Source organism: Carlito syrichta, unplaced genomic scaffold (genome assembly GCF_000164805.1).
Source record: "Carlito syrichta isolate Samal-C Ts95f unplaced genomic scaffold, Tarsius_syrichta-2.0.1 Scaffold306873, whole genome shotgun sequence".
NCBI lineage: Eukaryota > Metazoa > Chordata > Mammalia > Primates > Tarsiidae > Carlito > Carlito syrichta.
This window is the reverse complement of record NW_007250969.1, coordinates 662,422-675,678: the sequence shown is the minus strand read 5'-3', so window position 1 is coordinate 675,678 and position 13,257 is coordinate 662,422. Positions and strand designations below refer to the sequence as shown.

The 13,257-nt window shown below is 41.8% G+C and overlaps 1 protein-coding gene across 1 annotated transcript in view; it reads left to right on the top strand.

Moving 5' to 3' along the window:
- The first annotated feature begins 290 nt into the window (after positions 1–290).
- The window catches only part of ZMAT4 (zinc finger matrin-type 4), a 175,050-nt gene continuing 162,083 nt past the window's right edge, over positions 291–13,257 (top strand). The window contains exon 1 of the mRNA XM_008063493.2: positions 291–446. Within this exon, the coding sequence (XP_008061684.2) occupies positions 305–446 (142 nt within the window). The 5' untranslated portion in view covers positions 291–304. The remainder of the gene's footprint in view (positions 447–13,257) is intronic.

The window sequence follows — 13,257 nt, the reverse complement described above, 5'->3', positions numbered from 1 at the left end:
AAGTGCTCTTGCCTAATTGTGGGCCCCTTTTCTCTTTGGGTAACTCATCTCTGCAAAAGTGCCCTGAATTCCCAGTATCTGGCATTAGTAGCCACTAAGTGAATGTCAAAGTCTGTCACTGAGTAAGTTTTGACGATGATTATCATGAAGAAAAAAAGAGACTGTGAACAAAAACCAGACATTTCAGTATACTAGTTGGTCTGTGGTCAGTATCGTTTGCAGAAGAGTAGAATGGGGAAAGAACCCTTAGGGCCTGGGCTTCTGTCTCACTGTCTTCTTCGTTCCACAGGGAAGCGATGCTGACATGGTGGATAAGAACAAGTGCTGCACCCTCTGCAACATGTCCTTCACTTCCGCAGTGGTGGCCGACTCACATTATCAAGGCAAAATCCACGCCAAAAGGTTAAAACTGTTGCTAGGAGAAAAAACCCCATTAAAGACCACAGGTATGTGTGTGAACTGTGATCACGGGGAAATCAAGCACTGTTCCTGTCACATGAATTTTGCTCCTCCTTTGGAGGTGGTTGCCAGAACCCGTGTTTAATGGTAGTTGTCACTCAAAGTCTAAAGGAATGGGTGGGTGACCCCTGCAGACTTTGCTGTCATAAGACAATGTTAAATGCAATTCCAGGTGCTCTTTATCAGTCTGACTCCTTCAGATTAAGGAAGGCAGCAGCTTGCATCTGCCAGAGACCTGTGTGCATCCTGCAAGATGTTGTCTATCATTTCATTACTTATTATGTAAGATGTCATATCTATTCTATTTTTCTCTAGATTCAGTGTGCAATCAGGGTGGATAATATAATGGGGAGATCCCCTACCAATGTCCATACAGTGCAGGGCATCATCTGTTCTTACCAGAGGGTGGGGGCAGGAGGGACAGAAAGGAAAACTGTAGTCTTTAAAGCCACTTTAGTGTGCAGACATCTGAATTTTTTTTTTTCCTGAGATAACATTCCTGTCATCTTTGCAGGAGATCCTGTGATGCAAGCCTATTACCTTTCACAAGTAAAAGCTTAAATATTGACAACAGATTATTTGACCTTCTAATTGCTTAACTAAAATAAATTCTTCAGAGGTCTATCAAATCATGAAACTAAAAATGCTGTTATAATTTAATCAAGATATACTATTTGGACAAGAGTTATGTTATGGCAAAGATGTTACCAAGCAGGTTATAATCCCAAGAAGTTAGGGATATATTTCATGATGCCTACTCTTTTTGTGCAATTAAAATTAGGCAGTACATTTTATCTTGCTGTCTAATGAATCATGCATAAATTGTGGGTGTAATTATTTTTTAAATGGTATTTTGGAAATTGGTGAGAGTCTACAACAATGCTTGGCTCTTATACTTCCCAACCTTTTTCTTGAGAAAAATGTTTTCTTTCACCTGGAGAATAGCAAGGAATCTTTTTTGCTATATTTTTCTGCTCAGTTTCAATAAAAAGCATTGTTGTTGCAAAGGTGGCTATGACATTCAGGCTTGGGATAGGTTTGCAAAACACTTGAAGTCTGGAGACCAGCTCAGTGTGTTGGGGGCACACACTGCATGTTGGCATTCAACTAGCAGCCAGTCAGGAAGCTCCCAATTCTTGCTCTCTAAAAGGTTGGATGTTCACCTTGTAACCTGCTCCCCATCAAGTCTCTTAAAATAGACACCTCAAAGAAACAGTCACTGGAAAATTTTCACCTGTTTTCCATGAATGAGTAACTAGCCGTTTGTTCTTTCTGCTGAAGCAGAATATTACTGTTAAATTTTGAAGGTAGTAAAGGAAGAGGAGAAGGCATATCTTTGTTTATCACATCAATTAGCAAATGGGAGAGATATTTCTGTAAAAAAATTCACCACATGGCAAAAAGAGTTTATTGTAAGTTTAAATACAGTCTCAAGACAACCAAGTACCAGATTGTTTTCCCTGAATTCAGATGCCCTTAGATGTGGTAAATAGAACTTGGGGTAACTTGTTAGTTGTCATCAATAGGGAATCAAAGGAAAGATCAAAAGCACTCAAAGTGCAGGCTTTACCTCATCATGACTTGGCCTCTGCTGTCCACAGGAATGGCCTGGTCCTTTCTGTCTTGAAATCAGGTTTCTGGATAGGCAAGAAGGGACTAGGGAGTGGTGGTGTAAAAGGCACTGACAGCCATGGCTCAGGTTGGGGTTGCCGTTTGCCAACACCCCCTTTCTCGTCTAGGTCACACCCCTTCTGCAGCATTTTCTTTCCTATACTTCCCTCTGAGCTGCTTTGAGCAGACAAGATCTTGAAAGTGGCAACCCCAGAGAGACTTGGAGGTCCTGAGAAGCTAGACTGGTTCCCAGGCTTGGGCTTGAGCTAGTGTCAACCCAGCTGCTGACAGGAAATGGAGGAAGCTAGACACCCTGCTGGAGGAAGCGAGTCATCAGAAGTGAGGCAAATCGATTAACAGGCGAAAAGGCACACACATTTATTTAGTGTGTATACTTGGGAGCATTCAGAATGAAGACCCAAAGATACAGGGGACATTGCCCATTTTTATGCTTAGGTTCAGCAAAGTATGGACAGCCGTGTAGAAATATGATTGGATAAAAAGGATACAATCTAATGCTAACAGACTGAGTGAGGAAACCCAGTGAGGCCTGTCTGTGTAGATTATTCTAGACCTCTCTGTGCAGCATTCCTTCTTTCTGGATGCGAGGCAAGACCCTATCTGGAACGTGGGTCTTATGGCCCATCGTCAAACAAGAATGCCCAGATCAGATCATTTTTTTATGGCCAGTTTTATATAGATAGGGCAGAGGGACAGTTAGAGAGTAATACTTTTGGGTTTTGTGTCTAATTTTGGGAGAAGGGGTTCTGCTTTCTATGACCTGACTTGGGGAAGAGGGACTCTAGTCTCTATGGCTAGCCTCAGGGGAGAATAGGACTGAGAGACAGGAGGAAAGGAGAAGGTCAGAGAAAACATTTGCTTCTTAGGCTGCCACTTAGTTCTTCCTTTTGAGATATTGTTTACTGAGGCTTAACAGCAGAGGCAGGCATTGGAAGGTTTGGCCTGGGTTAAAGGTTGAAAGTCTGATAGGAGGGTGGCATCCAACAATGGGGTGTGTGGGTACCAGGATCTGCAGATGATCCAGCAGGGTGCTGGCATTAGGAAAATTGGCGGGGCCTGCTGAAGGCCTGGGTTCCAGGGAAAGTCTGTCAAGACCGTGGAAGGACATTACTGTCCAAGAAAAGGGTACTGGGCAGGAAACCAAGCTTGGTGGGCAAATCAGGAACCTACATTCCAGACCTAGGACTGACGTTGATGCTTGGTCTCAAGCACGACTTCAGTTACTGCAAGTACAGGACAAAGACCAAGAGGCACCAGAAGAGAATACCCAAGCCATGGGCTCCCTGAGCTGCCAACAGCAGCTCCCCAAATGGGATCCAGTGGCCGACTCTCATTGCTCCCTGCAGCCACACTCAGCAGCAGTTTCTGTAGGACCTCACCCTCCACGTGGACAGGCTGCCCTAGGCATGTCTAGAAACTGATCTGCTTAATCAACCAGGCTGGCTTGAAATTTCTTCTGTAATGAAAACAAAAGGGAGAGAAAAAGAACATAAAAAACCCAACCAATTGAATCAAGATGCGAGAGAGAAGCAATCACCCTGCTCAGGTATGCTGCTTAAGCAGCCCCGCCACAAATAGCAGACTTTTGGACTGTAGTGATTTCTGGGTAGGAGTAATTGAAGCACAGCTCGTTCCTTCTCTCAGCTACTCCATCATATGAGGGCGAGCAGCTGGGATCTGTGAATCACTACCTTTCCTCATCCTCCAGCTGCACTTTGATCAAGCTTCATCTGGGTCTCCTGCAGAAAGAGTTGCAGTTTGGTTGCCTTCTCCAGATGGGTGCGTGTTTACTAGAATTTCTGATTGCTTGGCAGAGCTGCTGGAGCAAAAACCAGTTCCAGGTCTTCTAGGTTAGTGTGTTTCTGAATCTCTGTTCTAGCTCATGCTGTGAAGATAGAAGCATGAGGAGGAGCAACCCCTCCCCATGTGCTGACAGGTTAGCAGACCTCGGGGTGGAGGTCCTGCCCAGATGGGAGGTGAGATTGGGCTGCTGTCATTATGTCATTTGTGGCATAAACCAGAGAAGCCACATGGTGAGAAGAATCTGAGCTCCAGATACAGAAGCATTTATTAGTATTCAGACATGCTTAAAGGTGGAATATGTGACTGTGTGGGCTGTTGAAGCGAAGGCTGACTGACTACTGGGCAGCACATTTCCAGGCAGGTTCTAGTCTCGGCTTGATTATGAGCCTAGGTGAGATTCACAGTCCCTCCAACCCAGAAATTCTCAACCAGAGACTATCTACTGGCTGAACTCACGGACAGCATGTGGCAAGAAAGATACTGTCCTAGGAGTCAGGACTCACATATGTGCTCAGGCCCCAGCTTTGCCTTTACTAGTTGTATAATCATTGGTAGACCTATTATCCTTTCCAACCCCATTTTTCTCATCTGTCATTTAGTGTTAATAATGGATGCATTTATCTCTCACTGGTTCTTATACAGAACAAATAATAGATTTTAAAGTGCATTGACAAGTTGCAGGTGTTGTGTCATTCCTAGGTGAGTATTTAAGTGAATAAGATGATCTGGGGAGTATCCTAACTCCTTTCCTCTAGCAGAGCCTCTGATTTCCTGATTTGCATGTTTTAGATGTTCCAGTACTACTCTGGCTCTAACTCAAGGGAGCACTGTGTTGGATCTCTTAGGAGACACTCCTTTCCGTGGACAGAGTCAGGGCCTAGCACTGGAGCTGCCCAGTGTGTTGAGGCAGAGCTGGTGGGCTTGGGGAGGAGGAGCTCTGACCATAGGGACAGGAGAAGGCCAGAGAGCCACAGAGGCAGATAGGAAATCTCTCAGAAGGAGGACCCCACCACCAACCTGGGGGCAGGACCCTGGACTGGCAGGTAGAGGCAATAAAAAACAGTTTCAAAGAAAGAACTCAAGATAACATAAGGAACTTGACACGAACTTGAGGGCCCAGAATAGAAACACAAAGCGATAAAAGGGCTAGTCACTGGATGCCAAACCTCAGAGGTCAGGCTGGAGCAGTCAACTCCTGCTTGATTAAGGCCAGGATTGGCCCTGTAAGTTCCTTGCAGGGAGCTAGTCTGTGAGCGATCATGAGTATATCCAACAGAGAAGACAGGACGAGTAACCAGACAGGGCGAGAGATATCCTTGAGGCCACATGTTTTGTGATGGCTTTATTCTGGGCTCCTGAGTGCTGGAGTGCTCCCTGTTACACAGAGATGTTAGCTGTGGAGCATCTTCTTCCAAAGGACTCTCTAGGTGGGCTATAGGGTACACATTGGAGGGCAGCAGACCTACAGTCAGTGTGCCCCAAGAGCAAGATCACAGACTGTAGCAATAGTGTTCAAAGATGCGCATGTCCCAGTCCCCAGAACCCATGAATCTTTGTCACCTGGCAAGGGGAAAATCAAGGTTGCAGATGGAATTATGGTTGCTAATCAGTTGACTTTGAAGTGGGAGGTTATCCTAGATTATCTAGGTGGGTCTAGTCTAATCACAAAGGTCCTTGGAAGTGGAAGAGACAGGAGAGTTGACATCAGAATGATGCAGTGTGAGAAGGACCTGACTTGCCATTGCTGGCTTTGAAGATGGAAGGAGCCAAGAGTTAGGGAATGTGGGCAGTATCTAGCAGCTGGAAAAGGTGAAGATTTTCCTCTAGGTCCTCCAATGAAGAGCAGCCCTGCCAACACATTGATTTTAGCCAGTGAGGCTCCTTTCAGATTTCTAACCTCCAGGATTGTAAGATTATACACGTGTTGCTTTAAGTCACTTCATTTGTGGTGATTTGCTACAGCAGCAATAGGAAGTGATTACACTGGCCCAAGTAAACACCTGACTAAACAGCTTGCTCCCTTTATGGGCATTTCATGTAATTATTATTGGGGATCCTCAAATGCAATGCAGGAGACACTGACAAAACTGTTGCCAGGGATTTGCTTGAGGGGTAAGAGGTATATTTTTGTATTGGGGTCTTATTCCACAAATAGAGCTTCTCACTCCATAGTGCACACCCTCTGGTAACTATGTCTTACAACATCAGACATGCTATTCTTTCTCATTTGCAGGAGCATGAGGAAGCTTCTCTACATTTTCAACTCTCATTCTCAAATGCTCTGGCCAGGCAGGTCTCCCTACCTGCAACCAAACATGCCTTCCCTGCATATGCTCTATTTCCATGTAGCCTTCCCCTCTTCTTGTGACTCTATGTGCCTCTCATTCTCCACCATACAGTGCAGGTCTCAGCTGTCCTCTGGAGTCTCTCATGACTTCCAGAGGTTTCAGGGAGGAGAGCGTGGACTTTGCAATCAGGCATATCTGGACCCTGTTCTTCATTAGCCGAACACAGACCTTTTCTGAACCTCCTTTGCCCAATCTGTGCTATGAGTATAGCACTGCCACTTAGGGTCAGTGTTGCTGTGACTCCCATGTGAGCTAGTTGACACATGCTAGTTGACACATGTACTTAGTGTAGTGGCTTCCACATTCTCAGAGCTCAGTAAGTGCTGGCTTTGCCCACTCAGGAAATGGGGCTGTTTGTATTTACCCTGCTCTGATCTCTGTATCATGTAAATTTTAAATTTTTAAAATTTTTGGATACATACTACTTTACATGTATATGGAGTACATGTAATATTTTAATACAAGCATACAATGCCTAATGATCAAACCAAAGTAACTTGGATATCTGTCAACTTAAAGCATTTATCATTTTTGTGCCATATTTTGCAGGTAAACTGTTTTATTGTCCGTTGTCTGAGGCTACTTCCATTGGTTTGGTCTACTTTACCACAAACTCTCCATACTTTAGTTTCTGCCACATTCCCCTATACAAGCTTGACTGCCATGACAGCAAGATATAACCTGGTGGTATTCAGTCCCTGCTTGATGACAAGTACAAGTACAGGTCAGGTTGTGGGCTCACAGAGACTGGCAAGGGGGGAGATTGAATCAAAATAGCCACAAAAGCCAGCAAGCAAAGCATTAATCCAGTGTGGCCTGGTGGAGAAGGAAGCAGGTGGTAAGCTAACTGGAATAGGTAGGAGGGCAGATCTGAGCAGAGGTGAAGTAGGAGGGTGGGACAGATGGCCCAGTCCTGAGGTTGGTGGCAGAGGCTTTGCATTGTGTTCCAGGGCTGCAGACAGGTGCCAGGAGGGAGCCAATAAATGTTTTGGCCTGGTGGGTCTCTGGGGTATCTGCTAGCTGATTCCAGAACTCACGAGAGAAGGAGCTGGAGTCAGTGCAGAAACTTTAGGGAAGGGCCAAGATAGGCTGTGAGGCTGGAAGAGCAGAGTCGGGTGAGGGTGAGACCAAACCTGGAGCCTACTGGGATGGGAAGCTGTGCCAGGATCCCTGGGGTATCAGGCACATTAGGGAGGAGTGGGCAGAGAAACTCAGAGCTGGGCGATCCTGCCAGACCCATTCCCGTCTCTGGCCTCCACTGCACCAGCCTTGTATACCAAGCAGCTTCCAACACTGAGATCTGTAAATGCTTGTGGATTCATCATGACCCAGGACTCTAGGAGCGACTGTGCAAGAAACAGGCCTGTGTGGCTCTAAATGGAACTCCTCTCCCAGTGGAGCTCAACTGCCTCAAGTCCTGCTGGCCTTCTGGCCAGCAGTCATACATGGTGTATGAAGCCTGGGGTCTTCTATTGGCAGCTGACCCACTCAGCTGGTCTGGCATGCTTGGACAGACAGTGACCACCTGAAGGATAGAAGGAGCGGCTCTAGGAAAGTTGAAATTCCCCAATCTGGCACCTGCCTGAGGAGTGTCTGTACCTTGAAGATTTGATTTCATTATTTTCTTAGTTCAGTTCTTCTCAACAAGCATTCCATGTCCTAGGAACATGAAGGTGGATGAGAGATACCCCTTATCCTCCGAAGGCTCCCATGTAATAGGAGGGAACGTTGCAGCTAACGTAATAAACAAGACACTGTTAACGATCTACACATACATTAGGATGCTGAGGAAGAGCAAAACAATCTCAGTTAGAGTGAATAGGTGGGCAACTCCAGGTCCCCTCCCACCGTGGGAGCTTTTCTGACCTCTCTAAATCCTGCTATCTCACTTAAAAAAAAGAGGGTATAACTTAAGTGAGGCTTTAATAACTGTGTAGCCTAGAAGGATTTGTTGGGGAGGTTCTCTGTATTTCACAGGAATTCTTTATCTAAATCAGGATTTCCAACTCAGTAGAGTTGGCATTTTCGATTGGATACGTCTTTGTTGGGGAGTAGGGGAGGTGTCTGTGTATTGTAGGATGTTAGCAACGTCCCTGGCCTCCACCCATTAGGTGCCAGTAGACCCAATGAGCTGTGACAATAAAAAAATGTTTCTAGACAGTGACATTGCCAGATGTTTCTTGGGACAGAGGGCAAAACTGTCTCTAGTTGAGAGTCACTGATCTAGATCAGGCTTAGCAAACTATCCGAGGACCACATCTAGCCTGTTGCCTGTTTTATGTTATCTGCCAGTCACATAGGGTTTTTGTTTTTAAATGGTTAAAAAAAAAATCAAAAGAAGACTGTTTGTGACTTGGGGGTAATACATGAACTTTAAATCCCAGTGTGTGAAGTTGTGTTGAAACACTGCCACACTCACTCATTCATTTACATATTGCCTATGGTTTTTGTGCTACAATGACAGAGATTAGTAGTCGTAACACACATGGTACCATTAACAAAGCCTAAAATGTAACAGACACAGTATGGCTAACGAAACCTAAAAAATTTGCTATGTGATCCTTTACGTGAAAAGTTTGCTGCCCCTTGATCTAGAGAATGAATGTTCCTGAGGGAGATGCAACATGGAGGGCATGGTGGTGGTGTGAGTTTATGTATAAACTGGGGAGGCAACTGGAGTTTGTGTATAAACTGGGGAGGCAACTGGGGTAGGGACTAGTGAATAGGATGAGACTGAGAGCCACAGGAAGTGAGAAAGCAGTGCCCTACAGAGGTACTTCAAGAGCAGAGAGAATGAGGGCATCCCAGGGCCTTCCCTGTTAGGGGCAAGGGAGTTCTCTGGAGAAGCTATAAGACCTGAGACTAGCCTAAAATTCATAGACATTTATGAAAACAAAAGAGGTGAAATGAACAATTCTTATTCAGAATCTAAAATCCACTGTTTATTAGTTTCCTGGGGCTGCCACCATTAATTACTGGTAAACCGGATGCTAAAAAACAACCAAAGTATATTCTCTTACAGCTTTGAAGGCTGGAGGTAGGAAATCAAAGTGAGAGGAGAGCAGTGCTCCCTCTGTAGGCTCCAGGGGAGAATCCTTCTTGTTCCTGCTTCCTGGTGGCTCCCAAGTTTCCTGACATTCTAGTGCATTATTCCAGTCTCGCTCCCCTTGTCATGTGGGCTTCATCCAGGTGTGTCTGTATGTCCTTTCCTCTTATAAAGACACCACTAATTGGATTTATGGCCCACTCTAATACAGTATGATCTCATCTTAGCTTAAGTAATTACATCTGCAAAAACCCTATTTCCAAATAACTTTGCTTTCTGAGATTCTGAGAGGAGATGAATTTATGGGGAGCACTAGTCACCCAAGTATACAAGGGCCAACTCCAGTTAATTAATAGCAACTGTCAAAAACCATAAACCCCAATATTGGGCTTGCTGGATGGCAATTCCTTCCCCTCTTTCTTTCCCTCCCTCCCTCCCTCCCTTTTTCTGACACTATCTACTTGGAGATAAACTCTCCTCTTTTTTTTTTTTTTAAATGGCAAGCCTATATAAGCAAGATAATTGGAATAAGACTGAAGCTGAGTTCTCACTCAGCATCCTAAAAAAAACATTTAAGTGTTCTCTTTAAAATCTTTTGTTTGTTTGTTTTGGAAGATAATATGAATGAGAAGAAATCTGAAGCACAGAGAAACAATCTTTAAACTATGGGCATTGACCATTTTGTACCATTCAACAAAAAGAAAATTTTAAGATTATGCATAATCTGAATGGTTAGGTATTATATCTAGGATTAATAAGAAAATTCATTTGTGTTCGTTGCAGAGGCTTTGCATACCTGAAACTCATTCACTTTCTGTATTTTCCAGACTTTTGATTTATTGTGTATTAAGATCAGGCTACAAGATGAAAGAGAGCCATTCAACCTACATTAGACTTTGAAAAAATAAGTCTTTATTGTGATACTTTGTGGTTGTATGTTATTGTAGGAGAGTCTAATTTATCCTGATTGGTACATGTTCCTTAAAGTTATTATTTCATGTGTAAGCTTTTATGAACACATCTATCATTCATAACAAAACTGGATATTGAGCACAATCTTTTATATAATTCCCAGGCATCATTAGCTTGGCAGGTAATAACATTACATTTAGCAATAACCTTTCTTTCATTTTTGACCCTTCAGAGTTTGAAGTGGCTGTAGTGGTATGTGTGTCTTCTCCAGGTTGGAAGATTGATAGAGAATGCTTCTGATTATGATGACAGAGAACAGCATTACCTTTTATGTTCATGACAGTAGCTCTTAGCACATAGTAGGTATTTAATGAATATTTGTTGAATGAGTAAAAATTGGCAGCATGCATATGAATAATGATAGACATTTAAGTGTCTGTCTCTCTATTTTCAAATTAAGTTACCTTGGTTATTTACATTTTGGTTAAATATGATAGTCATAAACAGTAGTTTTCAGATTTGACATAAGGATCATGACTGTTTACTTGCTTGATTTTTAGAAAACTCCTCTCCTTGTAAAATAGGTGATATGCAGAATAATTTAAGGATACAGGTATAGGCGCTAAAGTCAGACCCAATTCTAAATTTTGGGTATACCCAGAACATTTCACCAATTGTTTTAACTCTTCAGTTCTCAATTTCTTATTGGTAAAATTATGGAAATACATTACAGAATTATTATAGTAAAGTAAAGGATGTAAGCATAATACTTAACATTGTGTCTGCCACATGATTAAGTGTGAATGAATATATTATTGTATATAAATACACACAAGTGTATTCACACATATAGTTGATCCTCATTATTTGAGGATTCTGTCTGTGAATTTGCCTATTTGCTAAAATGTATTTATAACTCCCAAATAAATATTCATGGCACTTTTGTGGTCATTCCCAGATGTGCAGAATTGTGAAAAACTTGAGTCACACCAAATGCAGATTCTCACCTGAGGCTGGACAAGGCAATGCTCTGCCTTTGTGTTTCAGCTCTCATGCTATAAACAAGTCTCCTTTTTACAGTCTCTGTGTGCCACATTTTTTGCATTTTTTTGGTGCTTTTTGTTGATGACTTTTCTATTTTAAATGGCACCCAAAGGCAGTGCTAAAATTTTGTCTATAATTGTAAAAAGGCTTTGGTGTCTCCTACTGAGAAAATACTTGTGTCATTTAAACTTTGTTCAGACATGAGTTATAGTGCCATCGGTGGTATGTTCAGTGTTAATGAATCAATCATATATATTAAACAAGGTATATTTAAACAGAAGCACACATAAAAAAATTATACATTGATGGATTAATCAGAATATTGTAACAAGCTTATAGGAACCTAACCCTGTATTGTTGGTAAGAGCAATGGTTCAGCATCTACTAATTCAGTGCTCTGGCAACTCTATAAATCATAACTATCATGAATAAGCGGAAGCGAATGAATACATAGCAAAAGTTACTTTATATTCACTACACTTATAGAAATAAGTTTCAAGAGTCTGTTCATCTCTCAGCAATGAAATGAAAATACATAATATTTAAAAGATCCTGAGTGTGGTAAAACTATATATAGTTGAGTAGGCTGAATCTAGCTTAGTAATAAATTCAATCATAACTGATAATTGCAAGATATTATACAGATATACCACATTCATTTTTTTATTTAATTTTTTAAAAAGCATTAAGTATAAAGTATTATTATATCCATTTTACTGATGAGGAAGCTGAGACCCCACAGTCTGAGTAATATGCCTGGTATTATGTATATAGAAACATAGAGAATTGGAAGGAAAACCCATGACCTCTGTTTGTAGACTCCGGGACCTCTTTTGATCTCTAGAAATATTTAATGTCTCATTCACTGTACATATTGTGTGTAAGTGTGTTTATCGTGTATTTCTTATCTTTTGAAAACTTGTTGGCTCTCTTCTTTCTTATTTCCTGTTGAAAATGAGAGAGACAGAGCTTCAGAACTTTTCCATAAATTTCCATGCCAGACATAGAATTGCTTATTTGAGTTTTCTGTTGAATGAATAAAGATCAGGGTATTCTAGATCTGTTTGAAAGTTAGATAAATTCAAATTTTAAATAATATATGCACTCCAGGTTCAATCAGCACTTCCTATTTGCATATAAGATTTTATACACTGAGAAGTCCTATCATCTGAATCGGTTTATTTGGTTTGCGTGACATAATCTGTCTAGCTACTTGTTTTAATAGATGCAAACAGTAGTTTGTCAAACAGGCAGATCTTCATAGAGGTATATTTTCTTTTACATTAGGAAAGCTGGCATGTTCAGCGGCATCATCTCCAGATAGGTGCATTTGTTTCAATGATTTTTTTTTTTTGGCTTCCCTGTGCTTATAAATACAAGTAATATATTCTAGAGTTGAAGAGCTAGAAAGGGCTTAGTGATCATTATTTTAACCATCTCATTTTCCCTGTGAAAAAACTGAAGCCCAGAGGGCTGCAATCATTTGCCCAAGGTGATACATATGGTTAAAGGCAAAGACACTTCTCTTGCAGTAAATTTTCCAAGATGTCACTGACAGAAGAAGACATGTTAATCAGTCCATGACCTCCCTACAGTGAACAGGGCTTAAATGAGTTAGTGATGTGAGGGGAGTTGAATTCTCTTGGCCATGACTTTTCTACACTGGGTCATAGCAGGCTTGGAACAATGATTAGATCAAGACTTCTTTTTAAAAAATATATTTGATAACTAATAAAACAAGAAATCAGTGATCGGATAGAATTAAAGATTTTAACAGTGAAGCTACTGCCAAGGTGATTTTCACAAATCCTTTTAAATACCATAAACTCACTTTTCACTTTTGATGGATCATATTGTAGAACAAGACAATTGATGATTTCAGCGTTTTTTATGATGTGGTTATACCTTTATTCCAGAAAGTGTACTTTAACATACTTTTATGAAGGGATATAGTAGAACAATAAAATAATCAATTTCCTGTGCTTTCTCTGAAACTTTCAGCAGTAGATATGG